Source organism: Micropterus salmoides, unplaced genomic scaffold (assembly GCF_014851395.1).
Source record: "Micropterus salmoides isolate LMB-PRFRI ecotype aquatic unplaced genomic scaffold, ASM1485139v1 Ms_hic_scaffold_21, whole genome shotgun sequence".
Classification (NCBI taxonomy): domain Eukaryota; kingdom Metazoa; phylum Chordata; class Actinopteri; order Centrarchiformes; family Centrarchidae; genus Micropterus; species Micropterus salmoides.
Genome location: NW_024041262.1, coordinates 13,711,170 through 13,738,058, shown reverse-complemented (window position 1 = coordinate 13,738,058; position 26,889 = coordinate 13,711,170). Strand labels below are relative to the sequence as shown.

The 26,889-nt window shown below is 41.4% G+C and overlaps 2 protein-coding genes and 1 long non-coding RNA gene across 6 annotated transcripts; 1 reads left to right on the top strand and 2 right to left on the bottom strand.

Annotated features, from left to right (window-relative positions):
* On the bottom strand, positions 1–14,285 carry LOC119916281 (G protein-activated inward rectifier potassium channel 1-like). The gene is made up of 3 exons (XM_038736246.1): positions 13,183–14,285; positions 4,308–4,524; positions 1–3,924 (listed from the first exon to the last, which is right to left on the bottom strand). Exons 1-3 carry the CDS (start codon positions 13,849–13,851, stop codon positions 3,257–3,259), a joined length of 1,554 nt encoding a protein of 517 aa, XP_038592174.1. The 5' UTR covers positions 13,852–14,285; the 3' UTR covers positions 1–3,256.
* Positions 14,286–15,959: 1,674 nt separating this feature from the next.
* On the bottom strand, positions 15,960–17,292 carry LOC119916073. Its single transcript, XR_005447066.1, has 2 exons — positions 17,066–17,292; positions 15,960–16,718 (listed from the first exon to the last, which is right to left on the bottom strand). It is a non-coding gene; the product is annotated as an uncharacterized LOC119916073 (long non-coding RNA).
* A 134-nt stretch (positions 17,293–17,426) lies between these two features.
* LOC119916072 (zinc finger protein 281-like) lies at positions 17,427–25,353 on the top strand. 4 transcript variants are annotated; one of them, XM_038735946.1, is made up of 7 exons: positions 17,427–17,564; positions 19,849–20,373; positions 20,563–20,676; positions 20,829–20,952; positions 21,944–22,027; positions 22,163–22,281; positions 22,660–25,353. In XM_038735946.1, the coding sequence occupies exons 2-7, from the start codon at positions 19,921–19,923 to the stop codon at positions 24,280–24,282; spliced, it is 2,517 nt and encodes an 838-aa protein (XP_038591874.1). In that variant the 5' UTR covers positions 17,427–17,564; positions 19,849–19,920; the 3' UTR covers positions 24,283–25,353. The 4 variants fall into 4 exon arrangements, with proteins under 4 accessions (XP_038591874.1, XP_038591871.1, XP_038591872.1 ...); XM_038735943.1 differs by having other exon boundaries at positions 21,935–22,027; XM_038735944.1 differs by having other exon boundaries at positions 17,443–17,560; positions 21,935–22,027.
* Positions 25,354–26,889: the final 1,536 nt, after the last annotated feature.

Here is a 26,889-nt window from a genome sequence, read left to right as displayed (position 1 = left end):
TGTGATTTCAAATAATTTATTATTCAGCAATGTGAAGTTTTATCTTTCCTTCATATTAGCAATAATACATGTGTCCCCTGATGTCAGCATCCCTGCATTCCCAAGTATTGTTTTACATTTTAGTAAATCAGTGATGATGAAATAAAGTCTGTAGGCTAGCCCAAAATTGATGTGATTACATTTTGTTACCCATGCGGTACCGGGCCAATGTAAACACTACGCTAAGAAGTAAAAATAGTTAAAATTGTATAGTAGTAAAGATACATCTCAAATGAGTATTCAAATAAACACATATTCGGTACAAGTGATACATAAATGATTTGTGTATCAGGGTTTTTATGAATTGACAGTTCACTAAGCCCTGTCCCCCTCAGTAACTGTTGCTGCCTGTCAAGCTTTCATTCGTCACATATGCAGTGTGCATGTCACATACACAGTTTACAGTAGTAACAGTGGCAGATTTAACACTCAGATTTCTTAGTTATTTTTAAAAACAATGGGTGCTTGATTTCACACAGAGGTAGACAAATGCAGGTTTCTCATTTCTAGCCAGCTGTAGGCTACACAGGACTTCCCTTGTAAATGAGACTACAATGGCCGTGCATCAATAGCTGCGTTTCCACCAAAGGATCTATACCCCGGAACTAGGAACCTAGGAACTAGACCAGGGTCTAAATTTTATTCCAGGGTCTTTATTTTACCCCCCCAAAAGTCCCTACTCGGGGGGTAGTACTTTCCAAGGGTACAGGTACTTTGGGGTGGGTGGGGCTTGCCTTGCAGTGAATTTCTGAATGGGCGAGTAGAGGCTACTTGCTTTAAATCGAGCATGTCGGCTGTTTTTGCACTACGGCTCCTCTTTTCCACCTTTCTTTGCAAACCAATAAATCACAATCAACTGTCAATAGCGCACACACATGTCCGCCTGAGATTGTACATCAGCATTAAATTTATTGCTTGGAAATAACAGCCAGTATGCAGCGGTGTGTTTACAGCTAACATCAGATAGAGTTACGCTAAATACTCATCAGTCAGGAAGTTTCTACAAGTCGGCCTCCTCTTCTCCAAAACAAACAGAACATCTGATTACAACAGGTAAAGCTCCTTAAAAAATCACGTTCCTCCGACGCACAGGTGGACACACACGTGAGTCATGCCAGCTGATATACAGCTCATTGTCTGAAAATGTTTTAATAACCTTCCAAACTGTCGCAATTTTATGTTTGTGTTTTTTTCTCTGTGTTGGTGTTATTTTATGAACTTCATGACTTTATCCAGTTTGTTATTAAATTTGTAACAAACTTTATCGTGTGTCTCTTTATATTATACTCCCCCACAAAAAATTCCAGTCAAATCTGATGTTAGTTTATAAATTTTGGTCATGGATAGCGGTTACTAAATAATGATGCCTGTCCATCGCTTTGTACGGCGTATCCGTCAGCTGGTTAATTTGCCTAATCTTCGCAGGTCTTTAGACCACGGTGGAAACGCATACAACAGTGGGCTGAAAGAACCTTTTAGTTCGCAGAAACGCAGCTAATGGGACTTTCCTGTTAAAATAAAGGTTAAATGAAATAATGAAAGATTTAGCTAGCTAATTAAGCTAACATTAGCTACATGAGTTAGCTGAAAACTCTGTCTCCAGTTGATTTTTTTATGTTTCTAGCAGCCTGTATTTAAAAGGAGTCTTAAATATGCACTTGATGGCTACATACATGATATTGTGCGAAAATACTGAGGCTAAAGCTAATGCTGACTTTTTACATAAAATGTCAGCATCCTCACCAGTTGATGATCGGGGTCATTCCTATGTTCCCAAGGTCCAGTGTTCCCCAGTGTTAGGTTTAGGGGTTAGTGGTATGGATCCTGGGAACATAAGACCCTGGGAACATAGATACACACCCTTACTAATCCATGTAGAAGACAATAAAGAAACAGCATTGTGCTTGTGTTCCATTGTACAGCTTCTTAGTCTAGTACCTGAAGTTTTAAAGAAAAATGTAAGATGAGAGTGTTATTTTGTTACATAGCCGTGTTTTGCTTAGGTTATGTTTTCACTTTTTTGGATGAGGCTTTTAGGATGAGCACTAACCAACATAACACTATCTCAGGTAATGTTGGCAGGGGATTGGTGGAGTGTAAACTTTTTCACATAAAGGGCAGGACAGAGCCGCTAATGTTAGCCTATACTCAAATAGCTTCCGGGATTAGCTTCCATGCGCAGTGGAAACTATTGACCAGTTAGTAGGCTACTGTTGGTAGTTAGCTTGTTAGCTAGACATGTTAAAGTTTATAGCTTACTTTAGAGCATATGAACACACAATATAACCCATTCCTCACACTTTTGCTTGTGTTTTTGAATAAAAGACACCAACATCAAAACCTTTGTTTCATTCTTAGGGAGAAGACCCACTGGAAGCAAACAGATTGCTCAACATCGCATCTGACACTTCTCACTCGTCGTGGTGGGGGAGTGAGTAACTTGTGTATTAGCAAAGATTGTGGAAACATGCAACCTGCATTTTATCCTGCAATTTGCGTGACGCTGTGCCAAGCAGCACTTCATTGTTTGGATCTGTAATCCTGGAGGCCAGAGACATGGAAAAGAGGGATCCCAGAAAGTGCAATAGTGATCTTGTTCTCCACACACGACTCCAAAGAAGGTAAACACGAAACCTCCTGACCCACCCCAGCATTGTATTTCTGCAGAGCTTCCAGTGGGTCTTTAGCCTTCCTACAGCCCCATTTATACCACTCAAGGCATGCAGCGAAATCCAAAGCTTGACAGACCTGTGTTGCCTAGTTACAGTTCTAAGCTATGATTGGACAATCACTATATGGGGGAGGGTTTAGTGAACAATCCATTCAGGTGAGTCTTATTCATATTCTGACACTAAAAACTTGATTAACTTGTTTGATTAAAAATGTGTGGTTGAAATAATAAAGACTTTAATGCAACTCTTTGTAAAGAAGTGAAAGAAACAAGCACAAGGGCAGAAGTGAAGTCAGTGGGGGGGACAGATGGTGATCTATCAAAAATGACTCACAGTATGAGCGGATGGATGGCTTATTGGTCTGGTCCTTCTATTTGTGGCTATGGACAACTTAGTTGAGAGCCCATAAATAAATGTAAAATACTGGACATATCTGCAGGAAAAAAATATAAATTATATCACAGTAGTCTTTATTTATATGCAATGCCCATCAAGCTTGATTAAATTTTCATAATGTTTTTAGTCTCAAGGGTAGACTGCAGATGTCAGCGGTCAGCATTCATTCTGCGCAGTTTAGGGGGCAGGTTGTCCTCTGGCCGACTCCCTACCAGTGGGATCTGGACTGGTGTTGGAGCAGTAATAGTGCTAATGGCTGCTGGCAGTCTGGATTTCTCCAGCTCACCCTCCTCAGCATCTCCATCCAAGGACAACAGCTGGACCTGCTCCTCCGGCTGTCCTTGCATCGCAGCTGGGATGGAGCTGGACCTTAGCCTCTGAATACTAAGCGGAAGGTCTCCTGTGCTGGAGGCCTTCCCTCCAGGCAAGGCTGGCCCTGTCTTCAGCCCCCTCCAGAGGTACTCCTCCCGTGTAGAGCTCATGCGCTGGAGTTTGTTGGGCAACCTGGAGGCTTGGTCCTCTATGTGGTCCGCATAATCAGCTGACAAGAGCCTTTCTCTGCGGCCTCCACGGCCGCCATTCCCCATCGGAGGGGAGGAGGGCGTGTGTGCAACAGGCAGTGGGTGGGGCGATGTCAAGGAGGACTTCTCCTCCTGCTCTTTGACGCTGTAGGGAGGCGTAGGGACCTCAAAGGTGTTGTGGAACTGGGAGTAGTCGACTCTGAAGAAGCCCTCCTCCAGTGACATGACGGGGAGGAAACGATGGCCCCACAAGACTTCATCTTCGGTGTAAGATGTCCTTGCCTGGCATGTCATACCTACAATGAAGTAGAGAAATATTTCAAATACAGACGAGAAAAATACAAAAAGGGGATTACTAAAAACACTCTTACAAAGAAAATGGTAGGAATTGGGCTGTTAAATAAAAATGCAGGACAGAGAACAGAACTTAAAAATGGAAAATTGCTTCAGAAAAAATACACACAGAGAAATTTAAAGAATGTATATAGGACAGAGACAGAAAAGAGCTTGTGCTATTGAATAATTAAAGACCGTGAAAATAAACAATGTTAAATATTTTATTTTATATTAGGCTACAGAAAAATACCACAAGCTAAATGATGATGAACCAAATGATTGAGGAAAGGGAAGCTTATTCAAAAAAACATATACATATTCAGAAACGATAATTTGCTCTAACCAGTGGTCTCCACGATGCCCTCTAGGATGACAACAATCTCAAACTGCTCATTCATGAGTGAGCGCTGCGACAGATCGAAGAAGGGGCTCTTGGTGTTGATCTCGTGGCAGATGGTTAGAGGCGACACCAAAAAGAGCTGGTCCGCCCCCGTCCCAAAACCCACGTCCAGCTCGCACTGGTCCAGGGGAAGGAATTCGCCCTCTGGTGTCTGCCGAGACTGGAAACACAAACGATCAGGGCGTATTTTTACTTATAAGGTATAATTTAGGAAAAATCCTCAACTTTGTCCCCCACAATGGGGTCAGAGCACAGGATTTTGGAAGCAAATAATAATTATAACCAACTGAATACCCAATTGTCAAACTTAACCACTCTGAATGCTTAATCAAATTTAAAACTTTGAAAAGCCATCTGCCTAAATGTGAATTGTGTAAATGACCCTCTTTGAATTTTCAAGTTTAAGTTTTTTCAAGTGCTGTAGTTTCAAAAACTGAATTTTCCATCTTGAATTCTGGCGTCTGAATCTAACCATCTCATTCAGACAGATTGAAATATGTGTCAATACTATAAATTCAGTGGTATTTAAAGGAATAGTTTGGAAACATTTTGGGAAATATTATTATTAGGGCTGGGCACGCGTTAACGCATTACTTAATTAACGCCAACAATTATTTTATCGCACGTTAACGCAGTTTTTATTTTATTATTATTAGTTTGAAAGTCCCTTGCTCATTGTTTGACTCTTAATACACATACAGTCAAACCATGGGTCACAGGAGGGGCGGGATGTTGATCAGCCTGCAAGCACCCACCCAAACAAGCAGTGGAGGGAGGCTTCGGCAGACTACGCATGTTTTTCCATATTTTCCCCCCCGCGATCCGTTATCACGGCAGCAGGTGAGCCGCTTGCTTGTTAATGACGCAGCCTATCAAACAACTCAAACAGCCGAAACCAACATCTGCACCCTGTGTTCAACGCTGCTTTAACATTAGCCTACCTGGTCTGTGCTTATCCACCGCGACTTGTAACCTCATTTCAAGTTTTTAATCGAGTGAAGTCTGTGCGAGTGAACACACCTGCTACACCCTATGCACACACTGCATGTAAAAAGCACCTTATTTGTTTAAAGTGTTTGGAAACCACAATTTATTACACTTTTGTGTATATAGCAGTACATACAAATTGCGCAATACACTACTTTAGAATTCATTATTCAATTTTACGCATAACACTGCGATTAATTGCGATTAATCCCAAGAAAATCATGCGATTAATCTTGATTAAAAATTTTAATCTTGCCCCTAACTAATTATTATTATTATTCGCTTTACTTTAGCGAATTAGATGCGAAGATCAATGTCACTCTCAGATCTGATAAGAAACTACACTAGTGGTTAAATTTCAACCACTACTGTACTACTTTCTGGAAACAAGGGGGAACAGCTAGCATGTCCAGAGGTAACAAAATCCACCTACCAGCACCTCTATAGCTCACTAATTAAATTAATTAACTGTTTTCAGTTTTTACACTAAGCTAACCACCTGCTTGCTGAAGCCTCATGATGACATGAGAGTGTTATTAATCTTCTCATCTCACACTTGCCAGAAAGCTATCTTGCATTTCCCAAAATGTTGAAATAATGCTTTGAATTCAATGGTGGTCAAATTTCATAATTATTAGGTGTATATTTTCTTATACAATTTTAATCACCAATGCACAATAATAAGCACCAATTCATACCAAGGCAAATTCCTCATATGTGAAAATGTACTTTGCAATAAACCCGATTCTGATTCTGGGTATTACTTACTTACATACTGGGTTAGCTATTGCAGTAGGCAAATTATTCTGTTACTTCATTAATGGAAAGTTAAAACAAATAAGTTATGTCAGAGGTTTAACTCACAGTACAGATAATGTACCCACCCATTACAATAATAATAATACTGTCACAGAACAGTTTGACATTTACTTGAAATAGCTTATTCGCTTTCTTAGTGAGAGTTGGATGAGAAGATTCCACAGTGGTGTCAATCTTCCCATCTAACACTTGGTAAGAAAGAGAATAAGGGGTTTTCCCTAAATGTCAATGTTTTCCTGAAAGGGCATGATCATAACTTTTTATGAAACAGTCTGTTAGACAAAGCAGGTGTTCCTGATGTACAAGATGAACAAGAGCAAATGGAATCCCTCCAAAATTCAAAGCACTGCTGGCTTTTGTGCTAAAAAAAAACATGTCAAAGGTTTTAGCCACCTGAGAATGACTGGTGTTAAGTCTACCAGGCCACTTCATCAGCCAGGACCATTTTTCCTTTATCTCTGTTGGATAATATGTGCTACTGTACTGTACTGACATTTTTCATCCAAGACCCCTTGCGGCCACTGTAAATGTTCGGGAGCATGTATTTTTTTTACAGGCATAAGGGTCCCATGAAACAGCTTTGAGAAGGCAAATGTCTATGATTTAACATGGTTCCACATGACATGGGATTTTGGGGTGGTAGTTAAAGTGAGCAGGGAATTTTGGAGCACAAAAGCAGGCGGGACAAAGTAATTATAGTTGTTCAGGATTGCTTCCATCATTCCCATTTAAGGGGGAAATGATGAAGAGAGGCGTGTTTTTGTCCTCAGTCTCAGGCTTCATATTGATATTGCTCCAAAATTCTGGCACCTAGATGCACACCTCTAACCTGGTGCAATAGTGCTAGTTTTCCTGACCTGCATGTTTTATAAAATGGGAAGAAGTTGCTGAATCCCCCCAAAAATCTATGATGACATATTATTGGATAGAATATTTATTTGCCTGTGAGAGCTGGATGAGTCAACAAAAGGTTCTTGACACCTTTGGCAGGGAACTGGATGGATTTTGATATAAAAATACACAAAAGGGGAATATATTTTGACATTTGTTTTGTAGTGATAAAACAATAGCACCACAATACACCCAGGAGACACAACAACACTACAAAGGTATCCTTAGGACCTTGAGGTTGTTCTTTATGCACTTACTGCCAGCATATGGGTGTAAAAGACAGTGGTCTCGCACATCTCTGTCAGATAACACGAGCATTGGTAACATTTACAGTTTGAGACACTGTGGTAATCTTTTACTCTAATTGTCAGCATATTATGGTACTCTAAAACTCTCTGTAGTAGCCTGGCCTCTACAACAAGTATCATTAGATTGTGGAGAAGACACTAGTGCTTGCACTGCAATCAAATAAAGTACTCTTTTAGCTGTTAAATTAAAACATGGGATTAGGGAGAAGGCTCTCCATGAGTTTGTAAAACCTCTTTTCCTGTCAATTGCAAGCCTCTTACTCCAGTTTATATGTCAAGAGTGAATGATTTAAAAAGGAAAAGGTGTTTGTTTCACTCAGAAGGCCAAAGATAGAAACTCTGCAGCAACCCAAATGAAGTCCACTATCATCACAACAATAAAAGCAAATAAAAGCAGAAAATGTACTTAAACTATGTATGTACCATATTCTGCTACAGCTCAAATCAGATAGTTCTTTCTGTCACCTCATGTTAACTTGTATGCAGAGTGGTCTCCTTGGCCCTGAGTGAGGAGCCACTTGGTCCACAGATGGCAAACATGCTGTCATTTGTATTCACAGTGATGTTTAGGACAGAAGGGTGTGACATTTCACAGGAAGACGTCTGTGCCCACAGATCCCTGGCTCGCCTTGGTGAGGGAAAGTGTCACCCATCATGCTGTAGCCGTGATGGCTACTCCCGGAGTATGCAGACAAGGAGCCTATGTGGCATGTCTATTGTAGTTAAATCAGAGTAAAATGCTCTGAAAGGGGGATGTTTTTACATAAAAGGACAATGTTGAAAAGTGTGGATGCCCGGGGGGAAAATTTAAATGAAGAGAGGGAAAGCTGTGAAAAGCCACACCAACTGCCTGTCCTTTCATCTACCAGTCTGCATGGTATAGTCTTATAATAAATAAAATAATGTTAAAATGTTTCATTTGGCTCAACTTTTGCTGCAAGGCAATGCAACGATATCCGGCAAGGTTGCTGCGGTAGCCAATCACATACACACAAATACAGGTAAACTCCTGTTTACTTTGTTATTATCATGACAAAAAAATAAAATAGCTGCCACTGTGATAACTTTCCACAGTTCACAGTACAAAATTCTATGATTATAGCAAACCCTTGTGCATTGCTTTGGTTGCTTTGACCTTAAAACACTCACCGGTACCTTAAACAACAATCCCTCACCACCACAGGCCCCTGCGTTGTTTTAAAACAAGGCTGTTTTTGGTCTCAATCCCTGCTTAGAGTTGAAAAGATTAGTTAGTTTGACATTTTGGGAAATATACTTATTCGCTTTCATGCTGAGAAGATTGATACCACTCTCATGTCTATACGATAAATACGAAGCTACAGCCAGCATAAAAACTGGAAGCAGCTTGCCTGGCTCTGTCCAAAGGTAAAAATATGCACCTACCAGCACCTCTTGTTTAATAAATACAAAAAACTATTTTGCTATCTTTAGGAAGAGCCAAGATAGGTGTTTCCAGTTCTTAACTGGCAGCTAGCTGTGGCTTCATATTTAACAAGATATGAGAGTGGTATCAAGAATTTTTCTAAAATATCAAAAGCACACTTGAATTATGAGTAATTTTTATTTTGAGTATTGTATTATGAATAGATTTGCTAATTGATGCTTCTTTAGGTAGTTCAAATTTCCCTTTGAAATTTTCATATAAGCTTCCACCATCTCCTAAAAGTGGGAGGAGCACATGAAATCATTTTAAAAAGCCTGTCCTGTCTATATATATTAATTTATTTGTGTCAGTCATTTTAAAATGTTAATTGTCATTGAGAAACTGCAGGCAGGTGTCCCATTTGTCAGCGATGTTCATACAAGTCAATGAAATTGGAGACCAATTTCCTGGGAAGTCATATTGAAGCCATTATAGTTATGCAAGTGAAGCTGCCATTTTTCAGATACTGTTCATGGCTCCAATATAGCGCCATAGTGTTGCAACTAAATTATACCTCTGCCAAGGAAGCAGCAACCTGCTTTACACTGAATGGTTTTAACAAGGTGAAAGCCTTGGGAGTTTTCTTACTGCCACTAAACACTCAGTGCCACAAGGGGGAAATTAATGGTCTTTGGAAGAGGACCTGATATAGAGGGAGTGCTTAATTTACCAAGCCACCTGAGATTCCGGTTGAGTAAAAGCAGGCCCTATAGTGACACACTTACTCCTTGGTGACAGTGTGTGTGCATGTGTGTGTGGATTTGTATGTGAAAGAGATGCAAAGAAACACAGTGCCAGAGAAAGTTAGAAAGAAGTGTGTGTGTGTTGTGTGTGCATGTGCATTTGTCCTTGTGTGTATGTGTGTCTTTAATGTAACTGTGTATATATGTGTCCAGCCAGATCCTTTGAGCTTTGGGCTGGACATCAAACATAATACTCACACAGACGGCACATTTTATGCTGCCATTCCTGGTCTCTCGACAGCACCAATGAAGCTTTTTCAACCTTCTTTCTTTTTGTCTCTTCTTCTCTCTTTCTCCTTCTCTTTCTTCTTGTCCTTCACAGTTAAATAGTCTCCCTGCTTGTCTAGCTAAACATTTGCATCCATGCCCGTCTATCTGCCACTACTAGCCCTTATCACTTATCTCCTGCTGTGGGCCAACCTACTGAGACGAGCTTCTGTTGACATTCACGAGCACCACCCAGCTGTCACTCTCTCCCTCAGTCTCTCCGACCTGCTTGTCACATTGCTGCTGTTTACTGCTTCTTTCTCTCTTGTCTGAGCACTTTTTTCTTGCTGGTAGGAGTGTGTTTCCTCCGTGTGCTGCTGGCAGACAGAAGCAAACATGTTTCTTTATTTTAAAATAATATTCTGCCACTGCTGCAGGGGCCAGTGCACCACTGCATTGTATTGATTTATTAATGAAATCTGCATGAATATTAATGGAGGTTCAAGGATATTTATCTTTTTAATTTAATATACATTAGGGATATAGATGAATGCACAGCCCTGCCAAGTCCGGCTAAATGTTCCAATGTGTGACACATTGAAGTGACATTAATATTTTTTTAACAAAATATTTCCTGGCAGGTATCAGTTACTAGAAGGTTCTTGCGCCCCAAAGAGTCTTATTGTAAAGAACCAAAAACTCCCTACATAAACATTATCAACTGTGTAATATAAAATATCTTCTTCTTTTAAAAAAGTTGAAGGTATTGTGTGCCTAAGAGAAGTCCAGGGTGGATTAAATTTTGAAATAATTCAGCAATTATAGCGTTGTGTTTTGTTCACAAATACAACAACCGAGTGTTTTTGAATTTGAATGTCTTCTTCTCCATAGCAACGATGCAGGCTCGTGGGTATTTAGACCCATGTCAAACTGACTGACAAAACATAAAATCACTGAACTGATGCTCAGAACATAACAATACATGCTTCACCATAATATGCTTATTTGAGCTGCTTATTACATACATACCACCTAAGCAAACAAATGCGTTTTGTTATAGATTCCTGCATTATAATTACATTGCACTGTAAATAACATGAATGCAGATGAAGAACATGATCAACTTTAATGTTTAGCAAAATCCAGAGTATCCAGGTCCCATAAGAATTTACAACCTATGTCAATCCCTGACTATCCTGGACAATTGACTGTAGTTCCCATGTTACACTGCGTTTAAAGAGCTCCATCATTAATAAGATTTACTGCATCGTGTCAGTCCGCTTTGTTGGCAACCCATCTCACAGTGACCTTGAGCCGTGTGTTACCTGAACACAAGCCAAGGCATTATTTCCACAGTGCAGGTATAGTACTATACGGGGTGACGTAGAGTCAATTTACTACACAATAACCCACTGTAAAGTCTCACACCACAAGGGCGTAGCTTTGTGAGCTATAAAACATCTGTTAACAAACCTTAAAATACACAATAAAATAGACATGGCATGTGGCGCTTTTTAGCAGATAATTAGGAAATGTCCTGGATGCAAGCTTGAGTGAGGTAGAGCGTAGCCAAAGCACTGCTTCTGTACTTCGTAACAGTTCTGCAGCAGCCAGTTCTGCTTTAAATGTTGTGAACCAGAACTGCTCAAACTACTAGTTTTACACTCTTCCACTGGGCCTTAGGGTTTAAAATAAAGCCCATCATCTATATTATCCCAAAAAGTATTCTTTAATGATAAATCTATAACGGCTCCAGGTGCGCTAAAAAGAGGTTCTTCTACAAAGGACAATGCTGTAATACTGGCACACTCACTGTGCAGACAAATTTTACCAAGGTCAAATGACCCAACAGTATGCCCCACGGGTGCATACACTGCTTTCATTCTATTCAGCAGTAGACAACTATTACAGAATATTAAAGTCTCTCAATGTAACTACTGGCAGGTACAACTCTGTACAGGGAGAAAAGTTAATGATATAGCAGTTGTGCTTCCATGATGTTGTGCTGATTAATTGCAATGAACACATCTTTGCCTTCTTTACTGTTAATTAAAGAGTAAATGATGACAAAAATTAAAAAAACTCATTCAAGAGGAACAAGCTGTAACATTAGCAGTTATAAATAAGCCATGGCTTTTAATGTGTTCAAATGAGTGAGTTATTTTTTCAAAAGATACCAATTTTTTTTTTTTAACTCTATATATGAATAACTAAAGACTGAACAGAAGATAGTTTTTTTAAATGATATTATAAGCCCAGATAAAATCTGAGTAAAACACAAAGCATATAACCATATTTATGCACTAGCGGTGATACTAACATACTGCTTTCTGGTGAGTTGACCTCGAGGTTCAGAAAGTAAACTGTCACTTGAGATCATCATGCTATTCAGCAGAAGCGACAAAAGCACAACTAACTCTTCCTGCCACAACAAACCACCGCTGTCCTTTGGATATCTGCTGATGTTTGGACTGCAGAAAAGTAGATTTCATTTGTAAGACATGCCTGCTACTGTGAGGAAACACAGGGCTTGGACATTAAAACACACACACACAAGTCTGCTTCAAAAAAATCAAGTAATATAAAAATATAGTTTGGTTTTCCAGGTGAAAAACAACCAGGTGTGATTCAGAAAATGCAGTGATTGACACTGTTTCTTTCAGTTGTGAAGTTTTATGACACAAACATTTTTTATCCTCTTCTCTTTCATCATAGCCAGCAGCTGCCTCTGCTCCTTTCATCCTCAGGATTTTTTCAGCACTGAAGCCAGCATAATACAATGGCATGTCATTGTCAGCTCTCTGTGCTTCAGATTAGTGGCATTTTGTCTTTAGGCAAGCTTTCCCACACTCTGGCCCACTAGAAATTGGATCAATGGATCTTTAGGTCAATGTGTAGTTTTCCAATCCTTTCATCTGGCAGTTGAAGCAGAAGCTGAACTTAGATATATACCCCATTGACAGCAATTCTGAGGACGAGGGGGGAGGGGGGGGGGGGGGGGGGGGGGATTGTGAGATTGAGACGACCCTGACAGAATCAGGCAACACACTCTCAGAAATTAAGAGGGAGGAGAGCAGCAACATCAAATTGCTGTTCAGGACGAATCCAGCACTGAAGTAGCCTAGTTGCTGCAGCAGGGGGTGAATGTAAATGGTCACTTATTAAAAATACATGGGCTCTTTTGTTGGAGCCTTGTGTTAAAACCATCAAATCACAGAGACGCTCAGGGAATGCAATCAATTCTGGAAATTCAATGCATGACTTGGAATGCACTCATAAAACATAATGAGCAATTTCAAAACAAATGAACTGACTGCATTCCCAGAGCTGAGATGGGGCAAGAGGCAAAACTGTGCCAAAGCGTGCCTACTTTTATAGTGATTTTGGATATAGCCTAATGCGCACGTCAGCTAGCCTACCTTGATGACTTTGCACCTGATCTGCGCGGACACCATATGGCTGTTCCGCAGGTTCCCCACTCGGAACATGAGGCACAACTTCCCGTCCCGCTGCGAAATGACCGCGTCCTGGCTGAACATAAGCGTCTCCGCGCGCTTCTTCGGCTGCGACATCTTGATGAACATGCAGCCGATGAGGAAGGCGTCCACGATGGAGCCAAGCAGCGACTGGAAGAGGAAGAGGATGATACCTTCCGGGCACTTCTCTGTGATGTAGCGGTGGCCGTAGCCGATGGTCGCCTCCGTCTCGATGAAAAAGAGGAAAGCGGAGGGAAAGTTGTACACGTTGGCGACGCACGGGGTGTATGATTCTTCGTGGCCGCCGTGGCTCAGGTCGCCACGGATGTAGGCTATGACCCACCACATAGAAGCCATCACCAGCCACGCAACTGTATAAGTGAGGATGAAAATGAGTAGGTTCCAGCGCCACTTGAGATCCACCAGCGTGGTGAAGAGATCGGAGATGTATCGGCTCGTCTCCCCGCCAAGGTTACCGTGCTGGACATTGCAGCGGCCGTTCTTCTCCACAAACCGCTGCCTCTTTCTCTTGACCGGTGCGGAAAAAGTAACGCTTTGGTTGGTGTTTACCACCTGGTAATCCTCCCCAAATTTCCTCCTTATGGCTGACATTGTACCAATCACCTACTTATGACAAGAAATCAATACTTGTGTAGAAACGGGATGTTTACGCAAGTTTGGTAACCCCTGCCCAAACACCATGCAGTAACATTCAGCGCGCGACTCTCATTCTGTGAGATGGAGATGCGCCTCTCTCCCGTAAATTAGTCGTAAGGGAGCAGAGATTCTGCGCAATACATGATTCAGACTCGGGCCTTTTACGCAAAGGACTCTCCCGCAAGTTCCAACTTATTGTCCCTGATCTCATCCATTGAGAGGGGGGGAACACATTCGAAAGCAGCCCACATTTAAAAAAAAACAAGCTGTATTCAAATAGCTCGATTCAAAGGCTGCGTCCTTGGTGGCTCCACGGAGATATTGTTATTCAATAAACCTGTGAATGTGAATTGCAGGCTACAGCGCGCACTTCTAAGGGAACATGCTCTGGTACGAGTGACTTCAAATTGTGTGAACAGTTGAGGAGCTGCAGCACGCAGCTCTCTCTCTCTCTCTAGGGGGGCTGGTGTGGAGTTACAGAGAAGGAAACTCTGTGTGTGTGTGTGTGTGTGTGTGTGTGTGTGTGTGTGTGTGTGTGTGTGTGTGTGTGCGTGCGTGTGTGCGTGCGTGTGTAAAAAAAATAAGAGTGCAGCAAACACTGTAACTGTGAAGCATTCCAGTCTTTCTTTACACATAGCTATGTGTTTCCCCAGTTGCCTAACTGGTTCTTCTATAGTGATTGGCGGCTATTTGGTCCCCCCTAGTGTTGCTGCAGTAGAAGTGAGCCAATAGATGCAGGAACCGCATTATAGCCTACAGCACGGAATTTGAAGTTACTGTTACAGACAGATGGTAAAGAAATGTCACAGCAAAACTACACATGTTCATTGGAATATTATAGGAATATAATGGAATAGGTTACTATAACAAATCAGATAAGCTTCATACCAAAGCCCTATGGGGATATTAACAAAATGAATGTGGCTATTTGTTGCCAAAACTCAACACAATTCGAATATGGAATCATTACTGTGGACTGAGTAGCTCTCCAGTGATGGCAGTAATGTGATCAACTCCATGTCTGTTCTGTGTTTTTTGTGTCGGCTATGTGTATAGACCGGTTGTAAGATTGTATCAGACCTCTGTGAAAGCAGGTAATGGCACTAGTCCCAAGAGGAATATCAGATTTAAATGCATAGAGAATTTCGCAACATTGGGATTTCCACTGTAGCTGTTTCACCATTGCATCTTCTCACCCTCTGAAAACATCCCACGTACCTTGTTATTTAATTAACTGATAAATAAATAAATAAAGACACATGAGGCAGATAGGGAGTACAGAAAGAGGGAGACATCCAGTTGGCCAGCAGGAAATGAAGCATTCCACAAAATGAGTTGTTCAGTATTAGTAGACAAAATAAAACAATTGAAAACAAAATGGAAAAACGCTTTTGTATGAACTGTGGCCAAAAAGGCATACAATGACTATTCACTTATGCAGTTTTTAACCTTTTTACAGCAATGGGTGCATCAGATTGTCAGATCATGAAAAGTGTTTTAGTTGTTTTTTTTTACCTAACAGATGTACTACACATGACGAGTCTGCATACTTGCATGTGTAACATCACTCAGAAAACAGGGGGAGTGAGCTGATGAGTCAACTCTAAATGTAATGTGCCGCAGTTGCATTGAGCTGTTTAATTTTTTATTATTTGTTTATCAAGTGAAAACCTTATTGCTTTAAGCTCCACAGAAGCAACATTTTAACTCACATGCCATGAACTGATGACTGCACGTTATGATAAGCTGATAACTGGCAATTCCAGGTTGATAACCACATGTATTTATTCAGTTAATGATTAAAGAGATCACTAAGATTGTTTTGTCGGTGGCTCTTGACTGTTGACAGAAAATCATTTTAAGTATGCTATATGAACTGCAGAAATACCTTAACTTTTTCTAATATCTGCTGATATTAAATACCAACTGAAAATGCATTACTGGACAAAGAAAAGCTCTCAAGAATTATTATGTAAGAAATCAAAATAACCAGTTCTAGTGAGCCGCAAATGCAGTACCTCTACATTTAAAAGGAAAGGACACATCACAGTGAATCCATCACACACCGACAGAATATTTTTTATTCAGTCTAAGGAATAACATTACAAAGCTCCATGAACACAGACCCACTATTTGCCACTGCAATAAAGTGAGCAGCTAATAAAACAGGAAGAGTCGAAGTCATGAAAGGATTTTGTCACGGTTGGATTAATCTATGAGGTGGCCCCTATCGACCGCCACCATCACCTTTTATTTAGGCATATGCATAGTGCGAGGTAATCAAAAATAAAAGTCTTTTAGACTTTCTACAATGTAGAGCCACGACACAAGGTCTTAATGTAGGATCCACCTTACTTGATAATGACTACAGTGCAGCAAATTCACTGATTACATTTGTATTTTATCAAATTACTTAAAATCAATTCACAGTGAAGCTGGGGCTTTTGGGGCCCGTGGGGGTCTGGGGCTCCAGGTGGATGTCTGCTTTGCCAGTTGGTAATCCAACGCTGATCTGTATTGGCACTAAGCAATTGCCAGATATCCGTGCACAGTTTCTTCATCCATATCATTATTAAAGTCACTGTTTCCCCTACCATTCAATGGCAGGATGGTGATTCAAATTGTAGGGCAAGATTTAACATTAACAAGAGAACACTGGTATCAGATAGGAAAATTGGTATCAGCAGATACCTTGAGTTGAGGTATCTGGAGAGAAAAGCTAGGTTGCTGCATCTCTAAATTTGTGTATGTGAAACATGTCTGTGAAAGCCTCAGCTGGATTGCATAAGGGTAGGTGATCATACTGCCACTTTGGCAAAAGTCTGTGTATAGAAGGACAAAAAACTTTTTAAGAAAAAAACATATATCATGCATGCAATCAAACACACAAATTACAACCTAAATTATCACCACTGTTTACTGTCTGTAAACTGCCTGTATGTCTTGAAATTCGAGAACAAGGGTAAAATTTGTTGCAGGGTGATAGTAATGTGCTACTTTGCATTTCATCGTATTTGTTACACCGACTCACAATGTACAAAACCAGAAATACTGAAAAAAAATTAAGTAAACATACTATAACAGATTTAAAAAAAACTTTACAGGTAGGCTAATATAAAGTTGCTAAGTACCATTTAAATAAATAAAGGAACATCTTATCATATCTTACCTTATTCGTGCCTACATGAACCCAATTTCACAACAGTTCAACACTACAGTGAGACTGATATAATGCACATAATACACAGAAGTGTTAGAACGTAGCATTAAATTAAATCTATCCAACATTGTAAAATGAAGAGTGAGTTTGAGCAGGGGATGCTGTTTAAAGAAAATAGCAAGTTTTCCTTGTCCGTGTCCTGAATGACATACAGAGACAAAGAGTTGCATGTCTCTCTGCATTACAGTATGTGTTCGTGTTAATGTATCCAGTGTGTTTACTTTACTATAGAGAACACGGCTACTTGTCCGGTCAGGTTCTCTCAAACCTCAGCAGCCTTCGCCTGTCTCCTCTCACGACCCGTCCTCTACACCCATAATTCCCCGCGCCAAGACAAGATGGAAGAAAGCTGCGACCGCCGGAGAACAATGTTTTGGCAATAAAACCCCAAAGCGGCGAATACGGAGAGAGTATAGGCACGTTTGAAACCAACTGCGATCATGTGTAGGTGAGTAGGAAACTAAATGGGCTTTTATTCGTGGCGAATGCTTTGGATTTGTCGAGATTTAAGCGACGGAATTGTCTCGGCTCGGCGCAAACGGGAGATGCACTGAGACCCAGCATCATTGTTTCTGTTGCATGGGCCGTAATGCGGGTTTTCAGTCGGGGCAGCTAGCAGCTAACTAGCTAGCTCATGGCAGCCCCGATTGTTATAAACACAGCTGCTTTAACGCGCACATCTTTATTTAGTTCGGTCACTGGAACTGGAGTCCACATGTACCGCAGTCGCCGAGGAATGTTTTGCTAGCTAAAAGCACTGGTAAGCGTTATCCGGTAGTAATTACCGCTAAAGTTAGCTAACAATAAATAGAGCGCCAGCGTTGCTCCGAGCCAGACAGATTTGATTTCACGAGCGTCATCAAAGCTTGGGAATTGGAGAATGAGCAATTTGTGCCTCTGATCTGACTTTAAAGCGATCTTGCTGTTAATTTCACTTTATCGCCTGCTGTTGTGTGCTTTTTTTCATCAGAGAAATGAATTATGTGGCATTTTAGGATGCTCGTCCTATATAATTACCGTTTAAAAAGTCAACATATGCGATGATGGCATCAAATCGTGGATCCTATTTTAGCGTTAGCTAGCTTGATAGCAACACCAGGTAGTAAGCTAAACGTTACGTTACATTGGTCGTAACGTATGAATTTAGAAATGTATCGACTACAAATGCGGCTTATTTCAGATCTAATGTATTTGAGTATTGATGTGTCTTTATTTGATGGCAGGTTGTGGTTTTTAGGACGTCTTAGCCGATTGTTTTGATTAATGACTATTAAGATGCGTTGAGTGTCTCATTGTGGGTAGCTAACTACGCTAACTAGCTGGCTAACTATTATGCATCACAAAAGCCCATCCGCTTTCTGTTGAATTCAGGGTTGCGTAGCCAAATGGTCGACTGGGCTAGACTAAACAATAAATTCTCACCCCAGTCATTCTTGTGTGCATGTTTCAATGCACGTAGGTTAACTTACTGCTCACTCACCCGACTGCCCAAAATGACCCAAATATCGTTTGTTTTAGGCAAGTGTGGAGAACCGATTAATTTGCCAGTATTCCAAGCGATACCCCCAGCTTTTGCGTTCATGTTGGCTTATTAGCCAAAAGACGGCCAGCAGTGTTGTCCAGCATGCATCAAAGTGAGAATACAATAGTGATGTCTGTCTAAAAAGCTATCAAGCTACTGCAGAGATTTTAATTTGGCTACAGTCCAAGTCACATGTGGGGCTAAATGTGGCACGTAGAACAATAAAATTTTCAGAAGCATATATATATACGTTTCAGTGCTAAAACCTGTAATCTGATGGAGTGCTGAGCTTCACATATTGATTAAAGTCACTTCATAAAACCCCCATCTATAATTATGTTATAAACCAGATTTTGTTTTCATTTAACCAATACCTAGGAACATATTGACTGCATTAATTTGTCTTCTATTAAAACTTTAACTAATCTTATGTTGTGGATATTATAAACAAATTATTTTATATAAGATATTTTCATCTTCAAGCTCAGATGGCCAATCTCCATTTCGTTTCATTTAGGGTTTGATATGGAATTTAGTAGCTGGTAATGGTTAGCTCCCAACTATTTGTAACATAATGATTGTGATAGTGTTTAAGCTTTGTCATGCTACTTAGTGGTTAGGTCCAACTATTTATAACACACTGATTGTGATAGTGTTTAAACTTTGGCATGCTGCTTAAGTAAACTGTGCCAAATGTCTGGTGCTGTGGCTGAGATAAAGAAATGGAATGACCAGTAATCGCCTTGATGTTAGTAATCTGTGCAGTATATTGCGTGTCTGCATTATCTCTTCTTCTACACTTGGTCAGTCGCCCTTGATACACGAATCACAATATATTATTAACAACATGTATTAATTTCACTGTTAAATGTTTCACTATGATGTGCTGTATTTCACAAGTTTGCACAAAGCTAGATATTTTATTTTAGAGGTTTCTCATCACTTGGGATTTTCTCAGGGTAAATTATATGTATTTTGTGCAAAGTGTTCATTAAGGATTCCAGTTACTGTACCCAGTGCCGGTAAAGCCTAATAAATCCAATTAAGTAAAGAATAGGCCACTGAGTAAATTCAGAGAACACTGTAGTACACACTGTCGACGCCATGTAGCAGTGACAACATCTTAACTGGCAAGACTTTGGATTGTATATTTATTCATGTCTGAAAATGTCAGTACTTAACAACTATTTTTGTCTGCCCTGTCTTTCAGGATGTTCTTCCCCTTCATTCCTGTTTAGATTTATTGCCCTCCTTCTTACCTGCACAAAGCAAAACCACCACCATGAGTATTATCCAAGACAAATTGGGCAATGAGTTTTTGCGTAACGGTGGCATGGACCCCAATTTTGCACCAGGTATGCTTATGTTCAGCCACCTGCCACCTGTCACCAGCTTCACACGGCTGGCCTCCCAGTCCGTTATGGGCGAGCTGCCCCAGGAGATGATCCTGAAGAAAGAACGTGACTCGCCCCCAGAACACCAGGGCGTCACTGGTGGGAACACAGGGGGCTTCCTCCAAAGCATGGGCATTAAGCAGGAGCGGCTAAGCGAGCTGGATTACCGTATGCCCCTGTATGGTGGGGGTGGAGGAGTAGGGGTGAACTGTGCTGGAGGGGGCGCGGGGAAGAGTGGTACCGACATGCCGGACATGTCTTTCGGCAACCACCACCAAAATCACCAGAATATGCTTCTGCATGATCTCAGCCTCGGCAACGTTCGTTCCCTTGGAGAACCGGTAAAAATTGGTTGTGGTTCTAAATATGGTTTCAAGTGATAAATTGTTGATATTTAGTTTCCACTCTTACTGCTTAAGCAGGAATTGTTATATAAATGCCTTTATTTATAGACCTTTGTTTACCCTGCAGCAGTGATTGCTGCCTGTAATGGTTATTTGTGGTATATTTACCTTGTTGTTTGTGCTCAGGTGCCTGGAAGACCGGGCAAAGAGCCAAAAGAGTCCTCGGGTAGAAGAGGGCGAAGGAGCAATGGGGATGGGCAGGGAGGTAAAGCACGAAGGAAACGCAACGATGCTGCAAAGGTTAGTCACTTAATCTGCTTTCATCATGTCCTTCACTACACCAGGGGGAAAAATGTGGTGTCTTACGTCGTCAATGCTTTTATGCTCACATGATGTGGAAAAGTCAACAGTATATGACTTGTACTATGACTTGTATGGTTTTCACCTTGTAGGCCATGATGTTGGATGCAGATGGAGCCTGCCTGTCCCCCAGCTCAAAACCACATATCTGTGAGCACTGTAATGCTGCCTTCCGCAGCTCCTACCACTTGCGCAGACATGTGCTCATACACACAGGTAAGAGACATTCGCTGCTCATCAGTGCTTTACTTTTCCCCCAGACTCAGTATTTTCCTAGAATTTATATATTTGAAGTGAAATATGTTTTAACCAGCTACATCCTCTACTTTATTCCACAAATGCACCATCGCTCATGTTGCTGATCAGATCTGTTATGCTGAAGAAAATGTATTTAGGATGCACACAGTACGCGTTAAGTCAGAGAGAGCTGTAGGAGGCAGTGTCTGTTCTCTCTGCTACACACGAGAGGTTTATGTCTGACGAATACAGCTGACAAATCAAAATTGTTAGAAAAATATGCTATTTTTGGAATTTTGATTATATATAGAGCCCCAGATCAATTTGCTTACAATCTGGTATAATGCCATGTTACCAAGGTTTGACACAGGGAGGAAAAAACACAATTCACCCTGAATTAATATAGCATTTATGGAACAAAATCCACCTCAGACATTAAATTTACTGCACTCTTTATTACCCTCTACTACTAATTTCTCCACCTCACCATGAGTGCTCGGGTCCTTATTTGAAACCAGACAATCACAAAAGCCTGGAGTGACTCAGTGATTACTCATGTATTTCTGGATGTCTTAGTCATCTCTTTGCTGGGAATGTCTCACTCTGTTCTTTGAATTTGAGCTCATAAATGATTTCAGGAAAAAACATTTTTTTTTTTACAACCTCAGTTTATTTTAAGTTTCCCTTGCTTTGTCCTTTTATAAATGTAACTTAATCTGATAAAGGGTCTCTGAAGTCTAGAGTATTTGTATGTCACAATTTAGACATGGGGAAATAAGATTTTCTTGTAAAAAAAAAAAAAATGTGGGCCGTTGTTTCTGTAAATGAGTCTAATTTTGATGTGTATTCATGCGCTAGGTGTGAAATGATAAATGCCACAGGTTCATTATGACACAATACACACAGTTATAAGACAGGCTGGACGTTAATTAATGTGGTGAGCGGATTGGTTGTACTCTTGATCGCACAGGTGAGAGGCCTTTCCGGTGCAGCCAGTGTAACATGAGCTTCATTCAGAAATACCTGCTCCAGCGGCACGAGAAGATCCACAGTGGTGAGTTTCTGCATTTGGGTATATAGTATACTCAAGTGTTTTGGAATTAATGCCTTCGCTTGTCACCAGTATCAGTGCATACAAACGTTGCTGGTGTGACACAAGCCCCAACACTGTCACCTCTGTCTTTTGCAGGAGAGAAGCCTTTCAGCTGTGACCAGTGTAACATGCGTTTTATCCAGAAGTACCACATGGAACGACACAAAAGGACACACAGTGGCGAGAAGCCCTATCGCTGCGATACCTGCCAACAAGTAGGCTATGTGTAGACTGTTTGCTAAGTAGCTTACTGCTGTTTTCCCATTTAATTTTGTGTGTTTTGGCAATTGGCTTTGTATATTCTTCTTTTAATGCTTTTTAGAAGGATTTTTATTCAATAGTGTGTGTGTGTGTGTGTGTGTGTGTGTGTGTGTGTGTGTGTAAAAGTAACTTAAGTTATTAAAGCCCTGTCTAAATGGGATTAGTTAGGAAATAAAATGTTCTCTCAGAAATTCAATGGTTATATAATCCAGCTACTTTCCTTTTGCAGTATTTCTTATGCTTTTAAATTAAAACCAAGGATTTAAAAAATACTTTTGTCCATCCGGTGGAAGCTTATATTTCTCTCTTTTCCTCTTCTCTTAAATTCTTAGTTTTTCTCAAGAACAGACCGGTTACTGAAGCACAAACGGACTTGTGGAGAAGCCATAAAGAAGGGCCTGGACCCAAGCATGCTGGAGCTCAGCGACGCAGAGCTAGGCCATGGCAGCTATTCACTCACTCAGGGAAACTCTACCACCTCCGGACGCAAGAGGGCCAAGTCCAAAAACGGCGAGGGTGGCGAGCGCAAGAGGAAGAAGAATGCCTCTGCATCAGCAGCCTCGTCCTCTGGGGGGATGGCCCGTGACCTGGACCTGCAGGACTTCAGCATGGAGCACCCCTCAGGTTCTAGCCCCGCCATGCAGGGACGTGCTCCCAAATTGGTCTTTAAAAAAGCTGGCCGCAAAGGTCTGGACAAGGGCCTCCTCTCTCTGGAAGATGGTGCTGATGGACAAAAACATTTGGGCCAGAAGCCTGGTTCCATGGATCATGTGGAGGATTCTGGCCTTGATAACATGGGTCTACTCCATGGAGCCGGGGGCAACAAGCAGGGGCCCACCACCAGCAGCAACTACGATGATGCAATGCAGTTTGTGAAAAAGCGGCGCTACCTCCACGCAGTTAACAATGACTATGGAGCCGGCTCACTGCATATGGCACCCCAAGGCAGTAGTGTAATCCAGGGCTCCATGGGGCCTGAGCCCACACTGGCTATGCTGGACTCGTCTCCTTTGGAGCTCAAGCATGACAAGTCAGGCATTCCAGATGAGGTACTACAAAGCCTGCTAGACCATTATAGCCATAAGCCAGAGGGTGGACACCACCATGACGTGACATTCGACCTGTCAGACCACCCACACCACGTGGACCTCCAGCCGGCAGCCCCTGTTACCCCTGAGCTGGAGGATGACTCGCCCAACGGTGGTGACAAGACGGCCGTGATGAGCGAATACTCCAAGTTCCTCCTGCAGGCCCTGGAGCGCACCAGCCATAGTGGTCCCTTCCCCAGCCTTGGCCCAACAGGGCCTTTTCCACTCCTGTCCAGCAGCTCCAGTCCCACGGGGCCCCTGTTCTCCGACAAGCACGTGTACTCCACATCCCCGCTGGATTGTGGCTATCCGCCTGCTGTCTCCTCCCCACTGCCCATCGTTGCCCCTTCATCAACCACCTCCTCGTCCTCCTCCAAGTCCCACTATGGCATGCTCGTCGGCTCCCCCTCCCAGGCAGGCTACCACCTCAGCTTGGAACCTACAAGCCACCAGCAGTTGACTCCGTCTCAGGAGCTGACCGAGCAGTTGGAGAAGCAGCACTCCCCCGGCACCTTCAACCTACCTCCCCAGGACCTCACTGCCCCGGGAGAGGGCTCCAAGGGGCAGCAGCCCAAGCCTGGAGGGGGAGCTGCACCCACCAACGGCTCCAGCTACCCAGACCTGTCCCCACTGAACCCCCCTAAAGAAACCACGTATCAGATCGAGAACTTCGCCCAAGCCTTTGGCTCCCAGTTCAAGTCAGGACGGCGGACCCCTCTGGGCTATGGCAGTGATCCTGGGGCAGAGGTCGACCACCGAATACGGACTCCAGTGTCAGAATTCTCAGGGTATACCAGTTTGTTAGCTGACGTCAGTGAGCCAGTGAGTACAGGATCAAAAACCCCGACAAGCCAAAGTTTCAGATAAGGGTCAAACGAGGTGAATCCAGTAGGGGGCTGTTCTGTTGCTGTCCATGCGGTCCCCATACCCATCCTAATTTTGTTCTTGTAGCAAAGTTTGTTTTTTAAACACTGCCATTAAATGTTAATACAGAAACGACCAGGGAGGGTCTTCATGGCCTCAAATGCAATTTTTTTAAAAATATTCTCATTTTTATTATGTATTTAGCCGCTCAAGTTTTGTTTAAGAGTAGTGATTTTGATATGAACGTACCGTAGATTTAAATGTAATTTAAAACATTTAGAGGGTAGCTATAAACTTGCTTGATTTTATTTTTTTATTTTTTTTTCTGAACCCTTGTGTTTTACCAATCATCATACCATTGTAAAGTAATAATGAACTGTGTTGATAATTACAATAATAACATTTGTGGCAGGGAAAGGCCCAGAATTCAAATGGCAAAAAAAATATATTGTCTGTTACAAGAAACGTATTAACTCAGGAAAATAGGCAAAATTGTGTAATAAGACTTTGTATTATGAGATGCAATTAGCACAGTTTTTACAGGTGTACTTTGAGACTACAATGCTTTTGATTTTGTGTTTTTTATTTTCTTTTTAAACTGGTCAGAACAACAAATTACAATACATTATCATGTTTGGTTTCTGCTGCGTGTAGCTTTGTTGAGATTATGGTACTGTTGCGTCAATGTGAAGCCATCCACATTTCTTTCGAGAGCCACACAAGATAGTATAAATGGTAGTGGAGTTCAGCCCACAGTGCGCACACGCCATCTTCTGAAGTGAAGAGGATGTTTGAACATAACCGCCTGTTGTTTTGTCGATGAAGCCTGTCTAACCATGCACTCCTCTGGTTTGTGCCCGCCAGTAGAAAAGATGCAGTTCAGACAAAATCTAACCCACTGCTGTTACAGCAGTCTCAAAATGCAATGAACATCAATCTGTGATCTTTTCCTCATGCTGTTGCTGAAGTGATTTTTTATTTTTTATTTTTAAACTAGTCACCACTTTTTTACTCCACTCCTTGCTGTTCCTTTTTGTGTTCGGTGGAAATCAAACAAGCACTTTTTAAAAATAAGTCATCCCACAACAACAACCCATTCAATTTGCATATGTGAGAAGTGATAATTATGCTAATGGTAATTAATATTATTATAAGAGGAGAAAACTGTGAACAGGGGGGAAGGGCGGGGGGTGAGGGTGGGTGGGTGGGTTGAGTGGGAGGAAGGGGAGGGCCGGGTTGGGTTTGATAAGGGTTGACTAGGCATGACCATGGGCATCTAAATGTATTTTGTTGCCGTTTCTCAAGGGTAGACGGGGGGTGAGGGGTGGGTTTCTTTCGGTTTGTCGGGTGATATTGTAAAAAGATGATTTGCCATGATTTTGTTATACAATATTTTGAGAGTACCTCTTTGTATTTAAGTGTTTTGAGAGACGGGCTGACATGCTGGAACCCTTATATCTTTAAGCCCCTGGGTATGTCTGAAGCATACCCAAACCCTTTTATTTATTCTCCACTAGCCACAACAGAACTCATTAGCAGATATTTTTGGGGGGGCAAGTAATCACCGGACCTAGACCTCTACCCCCCCTTTCCTCTACTTTTTTATATATATATTTTTTAACCCCATGGTTATTGAAACTGCTTCAATAGTACAGTTAAGAAACAAAAAAAAGTTAACTTATTCCCACCTCCCCTACCCAAAATGCAGCCCTGCACTCCCAAGAATAAACAATGGCCTTCTTTGTCTTCCGTGGCTAAAGCCATTTTATCCCGGCAGCCAGGGTTGATATTTAATTTAGTTGATTTCCTGTGAGCTGACCCCCCACCCCCACCCCCCTCCCACACACACCCTTTCCTTTTCCTATGTCTGTGAGCTCCACAGCCAAGAGACTTTGAAGCTGCTCAGATCACAGGGAACAAAGACTGACCAGCCACCTCACTCCAAACACACACTATGCTTTTAAAGGAGAGGAAAAAGTGGGTGAGAAACGGAGAGAGGAAAAAAAAAGAAGACAATAAGATTGACCTAAATATACCTCATATCAGTAAAGCTTAAGAAAGCAGGGACACGCGTTTCATGTATGTAGTGGAAATACTTGTAGTTTAGGTTCAACATATTGTATAATCATTTAACACTGCCTGTGTTTACAATTATAGAGCAAGTGACTCGTCAAAATGCAATTTTTGTTTTTGTTTTTCTGTAAAAACATCCACGCCAAGCAGTGTTGCATTCTAGATGCCTCATAGAACATTAATTTGTTTCTTGTTATATCCCTTATTTTTGTTACTTGCCATAATGTGTTTTGATATGATCTCTAGAAGGATATTGTTTACAAAAATGTACAAAAAACACTAAAATTGTGTGTTCTCAATTTTTTTTTTTGAGTTTTTTTCCTCCAGTATGCATGATAAAGACATTTTTGGATGGCTTTTTTTTTCTGACTGTCACCTCAATACCAAATTTTGTAGCAGAAGCCTCCCCATTCCTTTGTCTTATTTGTTCTAGACCCCTCTGTGATATGATTTCCCAGGCTGTACCTGTTATTGAGATGATGAACGGATTAGAGAAGCCAATAAAAACTTTTTGTTACAAAAAAAGTACATGGTGTG